The sequence below is a fragment of the Passer domesticus genome, chromosome Z (assembly GCF_036417665.1).
Source record: "Passer domesticus isolate bPasDom1 chromosome Z, bPasDom1.hap1, whole genome shotgun sequence".
NCBI classification, from domain to species: Eukaryota; Metazoa; Chordata; class Aves; order Passeriformes; family Passeridae; genus Passer; species Passer domesticus.
The window spans coordinates 44402204-44423636 of record NC_087512.1 but is presented as its reverse complement, the minus strand read 5'-3'; the positions used below and the strand labels follow the sequence as shown (position 1 = coordinate 44423636).

At 33.7% G+C, this 21433-nt stretch overlaps 1 protein-coding gene across 2 annotated transcripts in view; it reads left to right on the top strand.

Moving 5' to 3' along the window:
• Nucleotides 1–21433, top strand: part of SLC27A6 (solute carrier family 27 member 6) — a 37235-nt gene that overhangs the window by 7803 nt on the left and 7999 nt on the right. Inside the window, exons 2-5 of one of the 2 annotated variants that reach the window (XM_064402818.1) lie at nucleotides 1023–1229; nucleotides 3338–3496; nucleotides 4529–4653; nucleotides 14757–14948. In XM_064402818.1, coding sequence (XP_064258888.1) covers nucleotides 1023–1229; nucleotides 3338–3496; nucleotides 4529–4653; nucleotides 14757–14948 — 683 coding nt within the window. Of the gene's footprint in view, nucleotides 1–1022; nucleotides 1230–3337; nucleotides 3497–4528; nucleotides 4654–14753; nucleotides 14949–21433 lie in introns of both variants that reach the window. The other variant, XM_064402817.1, reaches the window with a different exon arrangement.

The following is a 21433-nucleotide window of genomic DNA, read 5'->3' as shown; positions in this document are numbered from 1 at the left end:
AAAATCTTCAGTTGTTTTGGCATAAAATTTATGCATATGGTATCCATATTTAATATTTGTTAAGTGAGTTTGGAGTTGATGTCAGGGTTTCAAATGCTGGCTCTGGCAATGCCTCATTGTGAGGATCTGGGTGAGTCATTGTCAACTTCGTTTATTCAAGTTTATTCAACTTTGTTTATTCAAAGTTTATTCAATTTTATTTATAAGAACTGAGATAATAAAATAAGTTTATACGCACAGGTATATTTGTAAGATTAATTACTTAGACTAAGATGTATCAAAGCCCTAAGGTTTTGATACATCTCAGTCTAAACAGTATTCCTGTTCTCGGTATGTTTCCTGGATTAGTACTTTAATGACTGTGCAGTCTTCTGAGAAAGTGACATTGTAAAAATGCTTCAAAATATAAATGCCAAATAGATTATTTAAGGATTGGCTTCTCTATATGTTTTCTTTTTTATTTACTGTGGAACTTTCTCCCATGGTTTCTTTCCTGATAAGCCAACAGAATAAAACTTCGTTAAACTGGTGTTTCTTTTAAAATTAGTCACTTCTGTGCTTTTGAAAAAAAATTAGCTTTCAGTAGGAGATTGCTGTTGAGGGCATCTGAGGAAACCTGTACTGTAATTATCAGTTATGTATATATCTGCCTCTGTGGATTTCTTCAAGATTTATTTGAAGTTGAAACTTAACCACATTTCATTCTGGTCTTAACAATGATCAAGTGTTACCTAAAATCATGTGGACAACAGAAGCTAGTAATCAAGGCTCACAAGTTTTCCCTGAGAGCTAGTTGACCATTTGACTATGGGATGGAATCAGCAGTATTTTAGCACATTATATCTGGTTTTCAGTGGATTTTCCTTCTAGTTCATTGTTATTTTATTGAATCTGTATTCATGGAGGTGACTTGCATTTTTCTTTCTACTATAAAAAGTAAAAATTTAAGAGAAAAAAATACTTTATTCTCTAGTTTTGTGGAAGCATAATGGAATTAACATTATTTCATGTTAATTTTTAAGATTTGCTTGGGACGTTGGAAGAAATTCTTCCTAAACTTCAAAAAGATGTTAGTGTTTGGATAATGGCCAAGGACTCCACACTTCCAAATGTGCATACCCTTTTAGACAAAATAGAAGCTGCATCTGAAGACCCTGTTCCTGTTAATCGATGCTCTGCCAACAACCTCAAGTCAGCTGTTTTATATATATTTACTTCGGGAACAACAGGTACAGATCTTCTAAAGAGTCCATGTTTTCCTTCAGCTTTTATCTAGAAACTTGATTTTTCTGATACTGTAGTATTTCAATAGCAAAATGTCATGATTCTCATCTAGAAGCATTACTATAGAAAACTGCCCATATTTCTTGTGTTTCTACTCGGTGGTTTATGGGTTTCCCTTCTTTATTTTTTCCCACCACACTGTACAAATACTATGAGAGGCTTTACCTCTTATTATTTCACAGCTAAAGTGTTTATAAAACATTGCTTTTTTGGTTGGCTTACAATCATAATAGATAGTATTTTTGTGACCACATAACACTGCCTAGCTAAAATTATTAAGATTTTTACCTAGAACTTTAAAAAAGAATCTTGAAACACAAAAATAGACATTTCTTTTTCTTTCATTAAGTCATGTTTTATGGAGGTCACTGTAGAGACAGAAAATAGGATTAAGTTACTAGCCTTTTAGTTTAGAAACAGATGTCTGAATTGTGCTCCAGCAGCTAAGAAGCTAAGACTTAAAAAAACCTGATCACCGACATGAAAGGCAGCATTGTTTTTAAGCTGAGTGGATTGGCATTCTCATTCAATTGAACACAACAGTTTTAGCTACTTGAAGATTGAAAATGCATATGTGGTTTGAGGCTTTATTCCTTCATACAAATAATAATTTATTTGCTTCATGTTCTCAGGAATAATTAGGAAATAAGAACATCAGTATCCAATAAAAAAGTTAGGAAGTTATAAATATTGTCAAGAGATGAGGTTTTATGTGTAATACTACTAATAGAAATATGCTTAAGCTTGCTTGTTAAGAGTTGGGAGTTAAATTAGCTAAAAAAAATTACAGACTGATCCAGAAGGGATGATTTTGTTCTTACAATTAGAGTATCTGTGTGAAGTGTCAAGTTTCAGTTATGTGGAATTTAAAATATTTTTGAAACTTTGTATGAAATACATGAAGTTTCTGTATGAAGTTTCTGAAGTTTTTGTATGAAATACATTGAGTTTCTATTATGTACTATGTAACTAAAATCATAATGTTTGTTTAGTCTGAAGAGTATGGAATAACTAATTTTGAGTAACTGAACATTTTCACATTCTTTGACTGATAATCTTAGTTAAAAGAAAGGAGTATTTTGCACAATCTGTAGTATTCTCTCTGTAAAGGCAGAAGTAAAAACTCAAGAAAACTTCTTGCTATAAACGATTTATTGGCAACCTGTTCCCTTAAGTGTAGAAAAGTGGAATAGCCTGGAGGGTAACTTGACTCTCCACAGATTATACTTCTAGCTCTAGCTAAGTCTTCAAATGAACAATACCATTGCAACAATAGGTGAGAAAACTTTATGAATAATTACATTTTTTAAATACTGAACTGTTCTCACTGTTCATCATCAGCCTGACTCAGACTGAAATTTGTGTGTGTGTTTCAGAACACATATATTATGCAAGATCACATCCCCTACTCAGATTAATAGGTACCAGATTAGTAGTTACAAGAAGCTCTTGCCTGTGAGTCTGTATGTTGCTGAAGAGAAATGCTGTGCTGAACTTGAAGAAACTCATCCAGATGAACTTAACTGATGTGGTCTTCTCACAGATTTTTTCTTTTTTGTTAATAGATTTCGTAGAGTTCTAAAGCAAATAGAAGGATGTATGATTCTTAGATAAACACCTGCTTTGTGACCTACTCTGTGTCGATCCCATACCTTTCTTGTTTACCTTGCAATCACTATGACCCTTGCCTGAGCAAGATCTGGTGTGATGGCTCTTTATATTAAAAGAAGTCCATATCTACAGTAAATTTTTTCTTCCTTCTTGCTTTTTATAACTTGCTAGCAGCAAACCAATGAGTTTCTTCATGTTTCCACTTATGTGAATGGATGTGACATCTAACTAAATAGCAAAGAGATGAGGTTACTGGCTAATCTTTATCTGCACATAAATGTGCAATATTGCATTAAACAGCCAATTGTCTATTTATGGCCATCTAAAAAGATGGTTGGCAGTTTGGTTACAGAAGTAAGAATTGACTCTTTTATGATTTTAGACTTCATACACAGATTCCCTTTAAGAAATGCTTTAATGCATTATTTTGATTTTATTACAGGTCTTCCAAAGGCAGCAGTCATTAGTCATTTACAGATTCTTAAAGGAGCTGCTGGACTGTGGGCTTTTGGTGCTACTTCAGAAGACATCATTTATATTACTTTGCCTCTTTATCACAGTGCAGCTTCTCTTCTTGGCATTGGTGGATGCATTCAGCTGGGTAAGGCTTGTTTGCTTTAGTTGTTAATAGAGAATTAATTATTATAAAAATGTCTAAAACACACTTAGGTTCATTACCCCTAGGGAAGCTAATGCTTTGCTCAAATTAACTGAATAGCCTTTTTTGGAATAGCTGTGTATTTTGGGGAGAGGGGATGCTTTATACTAACAAGGGATCTCTACAAACTCTTTTTGTGGAGAATAATTAGTTATCATAATTTGCATCACAAATGTTTTGACTTCTTTATATTTAGGTCAAAAGGAAGTTAAGGACATATGCAGTATTTTGGCAGTATGTATGGTGCATTAGTGCATGTACCACCAAGCATTGTACAGTAGAATGGAATTAAAATGTATTTGGTGAACTTAAAATATTGACAAATACATTGACTACTACAGACTGTACAGACTTTTTAATGTATTTTTAAATCCCATATAACTTTTTATCCACTTGATTTGTGTACTGTTTTGACACTGGCAATAAATCAGATGTATTACTGAGACAATACAGGTGTCCTCAATGACCCTTTTATAAAAGATTTATTTGGAACTCCATGGCAAATACTTTGTTTCCTTATGCATCAAGTTCAAGTCAGAGCAAGGGAAAGATCATTGCATTATGAGTTAATTCTGTCTGAATCTGCATTAACAAATACTTTCTTGAGAAATAAGTCTTCAGTGATACCCACATGATTTACTAATCAGCCTGAATCTTCTGGGTATTTTCAGTTAAACGCTTGAACACAAGAGTTCAGGTTAAACTCTTAAAATATGTTACCAACCAACAGTGTTGTAAGAGAAGCTAACTTCTTGTTTTTAAGTTCTGATCTATTGCATTGCTCTCAGCCAGGAGGCTGATTTCCTCTGCCTTCTATGTCTACCAGGTTTGAAAACACGTCTTCAAATAAAACAGCTTAAATACCGCACAGCTCTCTGAGCGAGGCTGTCTTAGTTCCTCAGATGATCTGTTTTATAGCTAAGCTGTCACACAGAGCAATTGCCTAATTTAATCTTCCCCACTGTTTCCATAAAGGTGCAACCTGTGTGTTAAAAAAGAAGTTCTCAGCTAGTCAGTTTTGGAATGACTGCAGAAGGTACAATGTGACTGTCATCCAGTACATTGGAGAACTTTGCCGTTACCTTTGCAATCAGCCAGTGGTAAGTGGAATCAAAGTGGTGCCTATTTGTCTGTCAGTACATTTATTTTTCTTCATTTGGGTATGCTAAAAGAGTAATTAAACTGTATTGAGCATGTCCTTCTGCCCTTCCTTTTATGTGAGGTTCTGCAAATATTTAGTGATATGTAGATGCTTAATAAAAATAACGGCTTGAATCATGAAGATGTACTAAAGGTATTATAAAGAATGATTTTGAGATTAAAAACTGATTCAGTATCATTTGGTGAAAAAGTACTATTTCACAGAATTTTGCAAGGTAAGTTCAGAAAACTAGGAGTACTTTTCAATGCCTTTTGTGAATTTTCAGAACTTTTTTCTTGGCATCTGTGTGTATCAGAGGTCTCATGTTTTGTATACTGTGTTTTAGTACTGTTTTGTTTTGTGAAATGTGCATATTCTGAGACCATCTATTTCATATTTTTAAACTTGGAAGAGGCTTGGTCTAGATCAGCAGCTTTTTGTTCAAAGTGAAACATTTGGTTTTTTTTTCTGATGATAGAACTATTCTATACAACAAATATTTAGGAGAACAGAAAGAATTTTGTGAAAATATACAGAAGTTGGATGCAGTGCAACTGTTACTTCTTTGAAAAGCCTCCCTTTGCCACTATCATAATTCCATTTTGTTATAAAAAAAAAAAATCAGTGGTTTATTTCCTTTTCAGTGAATTTTATTAAAATGACTCCTTCTTAGGAAAAGGTACCAGTAACTCAAAGTATTTAATTTGAAAATTATTAACACCATCCTTAAGCAGTATTCTAAAATAAGAGAATGCAAATCAGTCTTGTTTTCCAACAGAATAATAATTTGCATTAATATCAGAGTTGCTGACCAAAGAATGGAAAAGGTCATTGAATTGCTTTTCCCTGAGGAAAATTTTCAAAAGTATGTTTAAGCAATGTAGTTGTGGGTCATGGATCCAACTGCTCTATCCATGTGTGCCACAGTAAAGTAGAAGTTCTTGAATTAAAGGGAGCATGCATGATGGCTCGCTGAAGACCACTGGTGCTGATGAGAAACCAGAATAGTGATACTTTCTCTGATTGTTTTTTTTTGGTCTTTTTTGAGGGGGGGGTTATGTTTTGGGATTTTGTTTGTTTTTACTTTTTATTTGTTTGGGGATTTTAACTTTCTAGTAAATAAACAAAAAATTAGTCCATAACAAAAAATCAAGTTATAAATCATAAGAAAAGTCAAGACATTGGGGAGGCATAATTTTTATAAATTGTGATTTCCACAAAGTCATTTCCCTCTCTCCAAAACCTCATAACTTCTGCTCTGTTTGCAGTCGGAGATATTAATTATTCACTTTTTCTATTCTCTTACTGTACAGGGAGAGCATGGCTTTTTTTCCTACTCCTTTTTTATCTTAAAGCACAAATTATAGATTAATATACCTAATTTCTGAAACAAACTCATCTATTTTTAAATCTTTACTAAGCCACCAGGAAGTTAAAGCAATTTTAAATTGTGCAAATAAAGTAATTTATACTATCTTTAACTATTTATATACTACATACAGTGGTTGTACAATCATTAACTATTCATTAACTGTATAACTATTCTATTTGTTAATTTATGTGCGTACTTTCTAGGAGCTAGCATATCTAAACTCTTTCTTCTGTGAGGCTGCAAGGGTTTGTTTTGTTTTGTTTTTGCTTGCTTGCTAAGCCTCAAGAAAAATTCAAATTATAAAACAAATCAGTTTGACAGCTAGGTACTTGAAGAAAAATATTAAGTATCTGTCATGTTAAAACTGGAAGACAAACATGTTCACACAAATAAGTGGAAGGTTTTAAAATACCTTATGCAATTTACTCTTAGTTTTCAAGTAAGTAAAATAACTACCTAGGTTGGATTCTCGATTTAAGTTTTGTTAATGTAGAAGTACTATGTATGCTAGCAGCATGAGAAAGATACGGTGCATTTTAAAGTTCTGTCAGGATATTATGTGGGCACTGTTTGTGAGATTAGAGTGCTACAAAGCCCTCCTAATCACCCTAGATTATCCACAGCAATTACCTTATTTTCTTAATTTGTTTCTTCAACACTAAATTTCAGATAAATAGTGTATTGTTTGCAGTTGGAGTCCATGCTGTGGCCTTGTATTTCATAAATTCTGAATTGAACTTGGGCGAGTCTCTGTGGTAGCATATAGGCTCTTGGCTGAGCTTTCCCTACTGGCTTTGTCTTGTTTGATCTTTCTGCCTCCCACTCACATCTGCAAAAGCTCTTGAAGATTCTTGCAGCAAATTTTTCTGAGGTTATTCTGTATCCAGTTTGGTTTAGTAATCTGTTGTCTGGAAAGAACATTTGTTAGAAAAGGAAGTTGTCTTTCTTCCTTAGGTACAAGTACAAAAAGATCTGGCTTTACGTGACATTCATAGATTTTGCTGGGTTTCCATGTGAGTAATCCTCACGCCTGCCCTCTTCCAAACACTTCTTCTGCAGCATTTTGATTGTAGGGAAAATACAATGACCAGCATTGATGGCTAATAGCCATCAGTAGCAACAAAATGGATCTGTCTGTAAGATACTAGCATGACTAGTCCAGTGAAGAAGAATATTCAGAAAATTGATAAATTGGTCTTGATGGCTGACATTGCTCAAAGTCTCTATTACCAATGATCTGAAAAACTACAAGCGTATGGCATAGCAGAGCCCCCTGTTTTGCCTCTTAGCAAAAGCCTTGGAAATACTTCTGTACTAATCTGTGGAAATGTTTTCCTTAGACACTTGCAACTAATTTAAATTTTAGCATCTGAACTGTAAACAAAACCTTCCAAAGGTAGTTGCAGATTTATTTCAAATTTGACATAATTATCTATTTAATAATGCATTGCATCCTAAAGCTTTTGGAAAGATGGGAATGGTAATGCAGCTTCTCTTTCCTGCTTTTCTGTAAAGAAGACCTGCATCCTGAGAAGTGTTATAAGCAGAGGGTAGGAATCAGTGTCCTTAACCATTATGTCATGTTTTCTACTTTTGTAAGCTGTGATGCAGTATGACAATTTTTGTATGGTTTATGATACCTTGCATGAAATAGGTAAGGTCTCTATTAAAACCAGTGTTCACTTCTGCTTCTATTCAAAGTCTGTGTCACAAATAATTCTATCATTGCTTTCAATTTCCCATTTAATATGTGTCCTGTTTTATGTCCACTTGGTATTGAGACAGTGTTATCCTCTGGCAGAGGTAATATTTCTTATTTCCTTGGTGTTACCTAAGTGTATAAGACCATGCTTATCAGCTTTCAGACTTTGTTTTGTTAAGCTGAGGCAAGACCGTCTCTCTACTAGATACAGTTTGGCCAAGGGTTCTTTGGATGGGATTAAGCTCTCTGAAATTACTTTAGAGAAGATGCTTAGGGATTTATTGTGTTAAAACTCTTCTGTGTTAGAATAATAGTAGTTTAGAAGGTGAAAACAAAGAATTCAGTGCTACTGGGATAAGGAAACAGAATTAATATTTTTTTCCTGTGGTTGACGAAAGTGTTGTAGAAAGTGATGTAAGGATGGGGTTTATGTAGTTGGATAGCACTGTTTCTCACCGAGAAGCAGTTTTCCTTAAAGGAAGGGAATTTGATGGTCACATAAGCAAGGAGAAATTAGTCACTAGGCATTTTTCTACAATGCAGGTTTTACTTGTAATCATATTTTATTTCCCATTAAAGTTTAGCTCAATTTATGCTCAGTACTGGAAATCGTTCTTTCTGATATCCTTAAAATGTGGAGTGGAAATTTGTTAAGCCCCTTGCAGGCTTTTGGCATAAATATTTTATTGAATACCCTAAACCAGTAATGTGACACAGTTACAACCAACGACATCTGTATCTTGCATGGGAAGGCTTCTAAAAATCTCTATATGTCATTAAAATTTAATTTACAGGGGTGAATTTTGCAATTTGTTTATTCTTGTAGTGACCTATCCTTTAAAAAAAATCTGAAACCATTTGTGCGTGTCATAAGAAGACATTATTCTTAATCCAAACACTACTTACTGCAGTATCAGCAGTGCCTAAAAAAAATTGAACATTGTTTTTACATACTGTTAGAGAAAATATAACTTTTAGGCTAAGAATGTGTCCAGCATGTCTTAAATTAAAGCTTAGAAAAGGTAATGAGATTTGGAAGCTTGTATTTTTTTCTCTCTAGACTGTATTATTTGACCTTATAAAGAACAGACTGTATGTCACAGCAAACATTTTGTTTTCAACTGCCATAACTACAACAGTATTGTTTTTGAAAAATGGCTTTAAAACCTTTTATAAACCCATCTATTTTTCTCTCTGCCTTCTGATACGTACAGATACTGGCATACCTCTCTTGGTACCAACAGATGATCCTGTGTCTGTTTTCTCATTCTGCCCACTAATAATGGTAAAAGGTTTTCAGATGTTCTTTGTGGAAAATGTCTTCTGTGATGTCTTAGGAAACATTAGTTTTTCATATACAAACAGCACAGAAGGCTAGTTACAGATGGTGGATCATTACCTAAGAGGTCATACCATTTGACCAATTTCTCTCCTTCTTGCTCTCAGTTTTTCCTAGACTTGTCTTTTGGGTTAAACAAGTGGAGATAATGTGCTTATATTAAAGCCTGGAAATCACAATCATGCTTTCACAAAGGGAAGTTTCATATTGCTCACAGAATACTGTATGTAACGTGCACCACAAGAAATAATCTGTATGTGCTTTAATTCTCTGAACTGACCTTTGAAAAGTTTTGTGTGATTTATTTTGACTAATGCACTCCTGGGACAATCACCAAAAATACAATTATCTACTTCCTATTACTGGCTGGAAAAAAGACAGAAGTGACTTTTTTTTTGTTGGTAGATATTTTCTGAGGAGATATGAGTACAACTAAACAAAACATTTCCTATTTGAAGAGCTAATTGAAGAAAGCTTCTTTTAGAATATAATTTTAATAGATTATCAGGAGATTGATTATTAAATATGGGTGAGAATGAGCTACATTAAATAGCAAGCAACCAGTTTCTGTACTACAAAGATGTGTCCTTTTCCTACGTTTCCTGTCCTTATGGTGCATCTCTTCACACTCTTCCTGTTCTCTTTTATTTGTATTTTTAAATTTGGGTATGTGTTTTGCTAAAAAAATCTAGTTGTGGTTTATACTTAGGCATTACTAAATAATGAACATGGATGTGCATCTTGAAAAATGTATCTGTAATAGTAGGGTATCTCCCATCTTACAGTCTAATAAACTACCTGATGCCCCCTTTTCAGGGCTAATGTATCAGTAGAGGAATGGGTGAATGTGTTGTTACATACACACCTTGTAAATACTTGAATGCAAATCCTGTGTCATCTGTCTTATAATATTTTATATTTAACAGATATTTGCATTCTCAGACCCTGAGATTGCTTTCAGTTTCATCAAGGCCATGGTACAAAGAAAAATTAATGCCTCCTTTCCTTGCATTATCTTTGCTTCTCTCCATTTGGATATTCCTTATGCAGAAATAATAAAAGAAGGGCAATGAACTTATTTTTTGTGTTTGTTTAAAGTGGCTGCTTTAAATGCAGCACATTTTATGTAGCTGCAGTCATTAATCGCTCCTGCACCAGTTAGTATAGTGCTGATAGCACTCTAAGAGGCATTTACCAACAGCTTAATCACGTAGATATTTGTTGAGAACACTTAAGGAGAAAAGACTGCAGGATGAAAAATCCCAGGTATGTGGTGTTTAATGTAGTAAGGCAGATCTTGACTTGTCAGTTAGTTAATATATGTAAGAAACAAGCACGCAAGATGGAGACATATTGTGTCAAACTGATTTATGATGTGTGCAGATGTTTGGTACACAGTTCAAAGATCTTGGCAGAATGAATGGAAAAAAATTCCAGGTGTATGGTAAGAACTGTTCTTGCTTATTAATGCATTGATGTCAATGAAAAAGGTATTGAAAAAGTGCTTCACCTTTACTGTTAGAATTAAGTGGATGTACTGAACCCCCATTTTATTTAAGAATCACTCTGAATTAAGAAAATAAAATCAAAGTGCAGGAAAATAAATAGACATTTTTGGAAGCCTTGGAAAGATGTTACTACATTCTGTTGGTCTAAAATCTCTTATCCTCACTATCTGTGGAGAGCTATTAGTAAATTCAGAAACACAAATCATAATTGAATTGTCTGAGGACATGCAATTTGAATTTATTTGTGGTAGGTGACCAGGGTAAAGCACTGAGTCCTTTGTAAATGAGATTTTGTGAGGAAATACAGCTTTTAGCGTAGGAGGTGTTGATTTGGTACAGTGTTTTTGCAGTGGGCTGAGAATACACATGCACCCAATTGCTGCATGCCAACTGTTGCAGGGCAGCTGGCTGACATGCCACTGCTTGATCAGGTGTCAAGAATGGCACAGGGATAACAGAGCTTTTCTGCTGGAAGAGAGATGTATTAGGTGACTCCTTGGAATTCCTTCTACTCCTTTAACTTTTTTATTGTACCAAAGGTAAGCTAGTTAATGAAATTCCATCTGAAAATGGCAGAAGTTCAAAACCTATTTGGTCTAGTCAGTTTAAAGCATGAATTTCGGCATACTTATTTTATTTATTTTTTCATTACGACACCCTAAGTGTTCATCACTCAACCGTGTTTTTGTAATTTGGCTGAATTATCATCTCTTCTCCTTCCCTTCTCTTACTTGCAGCACTTGATTTACTCCATAACTATTGAGCCACCGTGCCCATGGATACCAACGTTCCTGTCCTAAGAGTTGGGCTTTGGCAGTTATCTGGACAATAACATATGTGATGATGTCTGTGTTAAAAGCAGATGACAGATGTTAGAATGGCTAACTCTGTTTTCTTTACTGTGGGTCACTTTACATTGAAAGTTAGTTGCATATAAAGCTAACATGAACTAATGTTATATTTTAGTTATAAAAAAGATAAAAATAGATAAAATATTTCTATATTACTTTACTCATATGTAAAACTAATGTGAGTAAAACTCACTGCTTGAAGTTTCCCTAATTTTAGTAATTTTCTTCATAGTTATTAAACCTGCTGGGAGATGAAATTACATATAATTTTCATTATTACAGTTGAAAGACTGCTAAATTGATGACAGTTTTAATGTCTTCAACACAAAGCCCTGCAGTACTCTTCAGGGAATCTTGTATTGACAGACAGGTACAACCATGGTGGGGCTGACTAAATCACAAATACCGTAGCTACAGCAAAGCAATCTAACGGTGGATCTACCTTAGTTGTGAAGTGAATTACTCCTCTACCTTTTAGGAATCTGCTTTCTGTGATCAGTTCTTGGTAACTTCATACAAATTCTTTTTATTTTTGCAAAAAGCCTGAGTGCTTCCCTTCCTCAAGTGAAATTGTTTTACACTGTATTGTTGATGTTGGCGGTAGGTGTTAACATTGCAAGCAAAGTGGGATGATGTAATCCTCTCAGGACTACTCTGCATCTTTTTCACTAAACAACTTTGTGCTGTATTAATATAAACCAGCCAAAGTAATGTGAGGAACTGAAATTACTGCACTTTTAAATGATACGGTATTTATTCTTTTGGGAAGAACCCCCAAACACTATAATCTGTGTAGGTCATTGTCTTCTAGTTCATCCTGGAAGATAAACTAGACTAGGAAAAAAAACTATCTTTTCAGCAAAGAGCTATCAATGCTTTTATTTTTCTTAAAGTAAAAATAGTAGAAGCAAAGTCTTTTTATTAGCTTGGTCTCTAGAGGTTTTGACTGTTCCTAGCCTGATGAAAGATTAAATTACTGTGTATATATATATGTACATGTTTGTCTTTTCTGCTCATTGTGGAACAAAGAATTTCCTTGAAAGTATCTCTTGAGCCATTTTTGTATCCTAGCAGAGGCAGTAGATTTGAATAATTCAGTGGCATCAGCAAGAGATAACTGCAGTTTCTGCAGTGTCCATGGTATGGACACATTTCAGTTTCACATTTCATTTCAGTTTAGCATTGAAATTGCAAGGGAAATAACCTACTTTGAATTTTATAAAATGGTGAACAATTTTGTGGAGGAAGAAAAAAAACCATTAAAAGCTTTCCTGATTAAGTTCAGAGAAACACTGAAACATTTTAGCTTAAAAAAAAAGAATGTTATTGTTGTTCATTGACAGTATAGTGAATTTTAATTTATATTCTAACAGATATTATTATTTCAAGTATGTAAAAACCTACACTGTTGTATTGTGATAAGTGTCTGAAGTTGAAAAAACAAACCACTGTAAAAATTACATCTGTTGGCAATTTTTAGATACTTTGTTCCAGGCTATGTCCATGTCAGATTTGTAGTGTTGTGTAATACAGCACTTGCTAATAATGATTTAGCATGAATTCAGTGAAGTATGTGTTTATGTGTTCAGAAATTACTTTCACACCTAAAGATAGAAGGGGAAAAGCAGGAATTGTGTTCTTGTAGAAACAGAGTTGATAGAGACCATAGGAGGCTGGTGAGTAATGTAGTTGTGAGGTAAAATAGCGGGATAATGCCTCAGATTGTAATCTGCCGACACCTATCTGCATCTAGTGAAACAGGCACTTTCCTTGCTGAATCATTTCAGCAAGAGAACTTAGTTTGCAGAAGGAAGACTCTAAAGATGATTTAATATATTTTTATCTTTCTGTGAGTTACTGGTTTTGAAGAGGGAAGAAAAAAAACATAGTGGTCTTTGTGATTTAGAGGAGTTTAAAATTCCATTGTGTTCGCAATTTTTTGTTACAGTAAGAAGAATTCACATCCTCGTGAAAAGTCTAATTTATCCAAGATATAAGCCTCAGAGGAGCACTGCTGTTTATGCACTCAATTGATGCTTTACTGGTTTTGATATCCAAATTGTTCAAAAGATTCCTGTTTCACTCAGCTGACCAGATCTCTTCACAAAAATAATTAGCTGTGATTTTATGTGAGATGAAAGGTGTTCAGATAGATTTTTAATATAAAGCCATAACTAATTCATTTGTTGGGGGGTGGGGGCATAATACAAAAGCAGAAAATAAGAACTCTTTCTATAGTATATGTGCGTGAATGTATACATATATGAATCTATGAAAAGAATGCGAACACATGCAGATGTGTGCATTTGTGTATAGAGAGAGGTGTTTGCAAACCTGTATAGGAGTGTAGGTAGATGAAGGTGTATAGAGACACTTGCAGTGGCAGCGTGCTATGCAGTTCTGAAAGTATGTGGTAACAAACTGTACCTATGTTTATTTTGAGCTCTTACTTCTAGAGCACTCTGTATTGCAACTTGAAATGATTGAAAAGGGAGTCATAGTTTAAACTAGGTGAAATTAAAAGAAAATAAACCCAAACAAATCCAAACAGTATAGATGTTTTGCCTTCTGGTACTTCAGCTTAAATGTGATTGTGTTCTAAAGTTGGTCCATGGAATCTCAATATTTGGAAAAGTACAGATAAAATCAGAACCTCTTACTGAATTGGATACATACTACTGTGTTTGTTACGGTAAACATGGGACCTTACAACAGTAAAGACTCAAGATCACTAAGAAATAATGTATTCCAGTAACATTGAACAAAACCTTGCGAGTCTTAAAATTGAAAAATTACAGAAGATGACTAATATGCAATATGTGGGAAGGAACGTATTTTACAAGTGTGTGAAATCTGATTGTTTCCTCGTAATCAGTCTGAAGACAGAAGAAAGTAACTATTCATCTCTTCTGACTTTAATCCCATGACAGAAATAATTCCTGTCTTTCTCTGTTCTTCCCAATTTTTTAATTCCTCTGGGGAGAAACAGAGCGAGACAATACAACTTTTCAAATATGGACGTATTTATATAAATCATTGTAGTAATTTTGTCAGGAAATAATTTGTTTGTTCAACAAGATAATAGGTTTTAGATTGCAGCTTACTGTTTTGCAGCTGTCCAACAGCTATGCCAGCTTTCTTTAACTTCTTGAGTGTTATTTTTTCCTTTTTTTTTTTTTACTGGATGTATTCTGAAGAAAATATGTTTTTCCTGCAATGTATGCACCAGTATACTATGTATAGTTATCAGTATACTATATTTTAATTGTTTCCTCTTTTTTTAACAGAAGGAAGGAGAAAAAAATCACAAAGTCCGACTAGCAGTTGGAAATGGAGTAAGAAATGATGTTTGGAGGGAATTTTTGGACAGATTTGGTGCTATCAAGATCTGTGAGTTCTATGGTGCTACTGAAGGAAACATTTGTTTCATGAACCACACAGGAAAAATTGGATCTGTTGGGCGCACCAATTTCTTCTATAAGGTGACTGACTATTTATTTACATTCTACTTAGTAGTAGTGCTGAAAAATTGTGTTTCTTAGTTGTAGTACAGTTGTAAGCCCAAGACAAATTTTCTAGCATGGTTATTGCAAGTTAGTTGACCCTCTGTAAAATATTGGCACCCAACCCAGTTGTACACTCAGCAGAAACACTGAGATTTTTTATAAAGTTTACAAAAGTCAAAAAGGCTTTGGCTCTCTTCTGAAAGTTTTGAGTGATCTGACAGTTGCAAGTATAGTTTCAGGTTTCTACTACATTAGATGACATAAGAAAAAGTTGGATTTATTTTAATGCCTAATAACTCCTCACTGCTGAAATAAGACTACAAATTTCCTATTCTGATTTACTGTTCTACAAATTATAGGTAGAGGTGTGTTTATATAGTATCTTGATATTGCATACTACTATATAAATTTTCGGCATAAATGGGAATTAATAATAATTAATATAGTGTAATAATTACATACAGTAGCATATAAACAGATACAGATTTAATAGATATTCTATACCTAGGTGCAAATAAACATAATTAACTCAAACTATAGCTATCCTGTATCAGTATTCAGAAATGTTAAAGATAACACAATACATATATAATCACTGTTGAGGTCTTGTAACAGAGAATACTTAGCAAGATTATTAATTTTAAAATGCTATACCCCTTTATCTACAGAGTACTGTAGGTGTTTGCTGTGTTCTAGGCTACTGAAACTAGGAAAAAAAAAACCGTTCTTTCATCAGCTTTGAAAATGGCAGTAATATATTTTGGGGAGGAGGATTGCATGATATTTATATCACACATTATGACTTTCCTCTGTCCTTCTGAGTAAATGAAGAATTTATTTCTACTTGAAATTCACAGATGTCCTTTTTCTTTTTGATCCTGTAAGGACAATCTTTTAAATGATTTGAAAGTCTCAAACAAAGTAGCATGTGTCCCAAGCTTTAGCTAATAATTTGAAAGATGTCTAGCCTTTTTGCAAGGAGACTGCATATTTATCATTATGTTGCTGTTAATGCCAGTTTTTATTCTTCTTGAAATAAACAGTATCTCATGTATTGCCTAGAATTTTAAATTGAGTGATACCTATCTATGTACAAGTCCTGTTGACTTAAATGACATTTGTGCTTCTTAGGAGAACTGATAGCAAAATGTCCCGACAAAACTTTTTAAAGTAGTAACGTAAAACCATTGTTTGGAAATACAACAGAGGTGTCTTCTGATGCCATGTAAATAGGTTTCTAGGCAGCATATGTGTTCCAGGGTCCTCAACTCCAATACTCCATCACCCACAGTACAGTCACTACAGAGACTGCTTTACACCCTGGGGCCAGAGGTTCTTCACTTCTTGCGCAGGAACTCAGACTGCAGTGAGGATTCTGGAACCACTCAGAAAACACCACAAGAGCTAGTGTGTTGCTCAGAAGCCACAGAGAACTCAGGAATTTAAGCAGATGATTTCACTGATTCTGTCCTACATGTGTGATGCTCCATCCAGTGACCATCCAATGCTGTTGGATATCTCCAGAAGGGTCCAGAACTGGTGCAGGAAATCAGAGATCTGGAATTTAGGTAGTAGTAGGTGAACCAGGAACATTATAGCTGATGTTAAATTTTGTTTCAGATTTTTCTAAACCTGATGCCTTATAACCTTACAAGATTTTGCATGTGTTCCAAACTTGAGTAAACTTGTTTTCAGTATTGCAGAACTTTTGGCAGATTTTTGTTATAAGTCATTAACCTTTTGGAAATACGTTGTGAAGTCTACAGCAGATAAAGGTTAAACTTGAAACTACCTGCATATTTCTTTATTAATCTGAATTTATAATCAAGTAGTGTGGGGATTTTGCATGCAACACTAAATATATATTTTATTGCCATAGTTAAGTTAATTTTTACTTATTCCAGGCATTTGCTCTGGGGGTTTTTAATACATTTTTCAGCTTGCAGATAACTAAACAATGCCTTCTGAAGTGTGGCTGTTGTTTGTTTTACTTCAGTCTAAATGACATCCACTAGACAACTAGCGATATGTAAAGGAGAGCAGCACAATTTCTGATTTGTTGACTTGTTAAAGACCTAAAGCTGGACAAAAAAATCTGTCTCCTGCTGTAAAGCAGACAATGGCACAGACAAGGCCGAGCCACCCAATCCCTAACATTTGTTGTTTCTTCAAATAAATGCTACAACATCTTTTGGAACATTCTCTTTACACACAGGACTACATGAGATAACCTTTAACATGCTATCTAGGGATTTCCTGAACACCTGTCTCTAGAATAGAAAGAAACAGAACTGAAAAAGTGGGAAAAAAAGGTTTGTGTGTTGATATATGTGATATACTAAAGGAGAAGGAAGAAACTTGCTCTCTTCCTACAGCATAATTGCACAGCTTGCAACAAAGTAAATGCAGTACAAAGCCCTATAGATACAGGTATTGGGAATATAGAGGGAATAATAGCAGAAAGTTTCAAAGTATAACATTTTTAGTTGGGGGGGAGGGTGGGGGAAAGGAAAAAAAATAGGAGTGCATTCTGTTGTAGGTAGTGATAATGGCACAGTTTGTAAAGGTGAAATACAGATAAAAATTACAGCTTTAAGAGGCAACCTTAACTCCGAGTGAGCAAAGTAACTTTTCTACCAGTGACTGCTAAAGACTGGGGATAAATGTTTGTGATAAATATTAAGGTTCTACCGAATACATTTATTTTCATGAAAATATTGTAAGACATAAGGTAATAGAAAGAAACAGATGAATGTTACAGCAGTTGGCAGAAGTTACTGTATTTAACATGTTAACTGAAAGCAGTGCCCTTGTTTGCACTTCTTTCTTTTCACACTGTGTTCTTTATATAAGAGGAATCGCTTCATGTGCTTGAAACCCTCCCTGTAGAATATGAATAAATCTTTCAATAAAGATGTTTACATAGAGTCAACGAACAGAAAAGTAGAAGCCTCTGAACAGCTTTTCAGCTGGTGAAACTTAAAATGTTTCACAAAAAAATACAATATCTTGATTAACACAATAATATAATAAATTACTGTTTAATCTTTACATCTGACATACATATGTGTCTAGGTAATGTTAATAATCAATTACATTGTATATTACATACATTATGTGTGTATTTATAGATGTGATATGTAAAAAATCTTGAAGACCCTCAATTGTGTCTATCAATATAAAAATCTCTTTCTTATGCTGAAATAAATTCTGAGTGATGACACACAACAAGGGAGCTTGGGATTAATGAGATCCAAGGAAGCTTATAAGGAGGGCTAAAAGTAGCCCAGGGTATGTTCACCTGAAAAGCATTATGTAAAAAAAAAAAGAATAAAAATTCCAAACTTTATTTGTAAATGTAATTTCTCATTATTTAAGCAAATATACTCAAACTATCAAAGGAATCCAAATCTCTTATGCAAAATAGTATAGATAAAAATCAGCTTTGAGCTGAGAAACATTTAGATTTTTTAACAAATCTTAAATAATTTCAACATATAAAATGGCTTTCACACAGCCATTCAGAATTAGTATTACGCACTTCTTCATGCAGTCATAGAACTTGTGGCAGAAGAAAAATAATTTTGTTTAAAAATAAACAAAGTTAATTTTAAGCAAATTTTAAAATCCTGGAAAACCGGGTTCAAAGGAAGAATACTGATGTGTAAATCCAAGCAATGGAAGCGCCTAAGTGCATTGGCCAATGAAAATTAATGTTGTTTCTTCTCCTTTGACTAATTTTGAGCAAAAATAATTTAAAGTACTACAAGTGTTTTCTAATTTTGAGCAAAAATACTCTAAAGTACTACACGTTTTCTAAGGTATTATATTCCTATGTGTCATGATTCAGTTAATATCAAACACAGCTTAAAAGATTTGTTTCTTGGTTTTGTTTACTTTGGCTCACAAAGTTGTGTGGAGTACCTATGCATCTGCCTTTTACAGCGTAAATAAGGCATTTCAAATATATTTTCAAAACTGTCTCTAGGATGTGATGACACTATGCTCCAAATTTTTTTTCTTACATTTCATTTTTTAAAGATGCTTGAAACTAAATCTAGTACATGTTTTGTTTTTGAAACTGATATTCTCCAAGAGAATTCAAAAATACTTCACCTCTAAATAAAAAGTAATAAAAAGTTTGTAATCTCTATTTTCTGGTAAAGTTTCTCTGAGCATTCTCTGCAAGTTGAAACATTAGGAATGTCAAAACTACTTTCAAAATAATATTTAAATTCACATATTTTCAATCAATTAAAAAATAAAGCAGGTGAGGGAAGCTGTTATTAGATAACATCTAGGCAGCATAGTAATAGACAATGTTGCACATTAACACCCCTTTCAGTTTCAGCTCACTAAATGATGCTTTTTGTTTGCTACATTTATGTTGTGCTTCAGAGAGTAAGATGTAGATTAAAATGATCAATGTTGGATGCAATACTCTGTGAAAATAATATGGTAATACTTCAACAGCTCAGGTCCTTGTCCCATTAGAATTTAAATAATGAGGTGAACCAAATGTTAGTCTGTGCACAGACAAAATACTTTGCTGTGGGGCTTTCATTTTCTAGTTTTTAATATGAAAAGCAAGCTGCTTAGAATCACAGAATGATTTAGCTTGGAAAAGACTTTTGTGCAGGCACAGCTGTTTGCAAAGACTATGCATAGTTTCATTATGCATATTTAATACAAGATGCAGTTCTTTCTTTTAATTATATATTTTCATGATTATTGTTTCAGAAACCTAACTGGAATACACTTCGTTAGTACTCTGAAGTTGTAAGCAAAAGAAGATGTATATAACATAGTATAGTTATATATAATAACAGTCTCAACAGTTTTTAGATGATATCAGATACTGAATTACAGTTTCTGAGTGTTTTTAACAAATTAATTCTTTGTTATTTCAGAGCTTAAAAACTGTATCTTGTCAAAATACTACTCTGCATGATGCGTTATTTTAAATTATTCTAATCAGACACAAAACCAGTAACATACAATTTTATACCATTTCATTCTTATTATTTATATTACTCATTGCATTTTAAACCTATTAAAGTAATAAATATTGTAAAAAGAAAGTGAAGAAGAGTAGCATTTAAATATAGACAGGCAAAAAAAAAAAACAAAAAAAAACCTACTACCACTCTATTCCTCAAGAATAATCAATTATTTTCTAATAATTATATAATAATTATTTTCTGACCCTCAAATTCTTAACTTTGTTAAATGATTTAATCTGAGATTAATAAGAATAATTACTCTTGACTTAATTAAAATAGTGTCCCATTCTTGAATCATTACTTGTTTTGCAGACTATGACCTTTTTCCTTTGATCAACTGTCAAAAATATCTTTTTGTTTCAGACTTACGGTAGAAAAAAACATAGTGCTGAACATTGAAAGGACTCAATGAACCAGTTTTGTCCACATGAGACTGAAATTGTGGGATTCAAGTTACTCTTTATTCAGATTTCTTTGAGAAAAATTATTTATTTACAACAACATTTCGAATTAGGATAAAGATTAGCAACTCTTTATCCAAGTTAGTGGCAGAAAAGGAAAGAGGTTTATGTTTTAAAATCCTACCCTCTACTTCAGTCACTTCCATATAACCCTCCTTAAGTTGTATTGCATTTCTTTACTGTGAAGAGTGCAGGTCTATATTAATTGTTCCCCTATTGCCAAGAATTCTCAGAAGAAGATAGTTACTTTGGTTTCACTAGTTGTTAAAGATTGCTGATACCTTTCCTTTTGGGAAGGCAACATGGAATCCCGAGTGGGAAAAAATGTCTCTTTAGAATAATAGAGAGACAATTTGGATGACTGCAAACACAGTTGTCCAAATAGCATCAGTAACTGTCTCTTAAAGGTCCAGTTTGGATTCATATCACAGCAGAAAAACAAAGCAAAATAATAGTCACATGCTGTATATTCAAGAAGAAAAAAAAAAAAAAAAAAAAAAAGAAGAAGGAATAAAAAAGTGTTGCAGTTGCTAGTTTTGGCAGGATGTACCCTTCTGCTGGTGCTCATTTCCCATCACCATACAGGAGCCTGAGAAAGCAAGAGGGAAGAGCTGAGGCTAGTTAAGCAACAGTAAAGCCCAACAGGAAGCAGGTTGTCCTTTGTGAGGCCTTTCACCTGCCAGTTGTTTTCAGTGCCAGAAGATTCCAAGAACATGTCATATCAGCCACCACCATTAAATGTTACTTAAATACTAGAGACAATGGTTCTGTTATGCTGACTCACATTGCTCTTTCACTGATGATGTAGATCCTGCAACTTACCTGTAAGAAAATTAACAAAAGGACAGTTCTGTGTCTTCATTTACAAAACTGTTTTGATGTTGCTTACTTCCAGGAAATGGAATAAATTTACATACAGAGTATTTTCAGTTTTAAATGAAACTGCATTCTCCTTTCAGATGAGCAAGACCGGAGTACAGGTTTCTTTATGTGTATT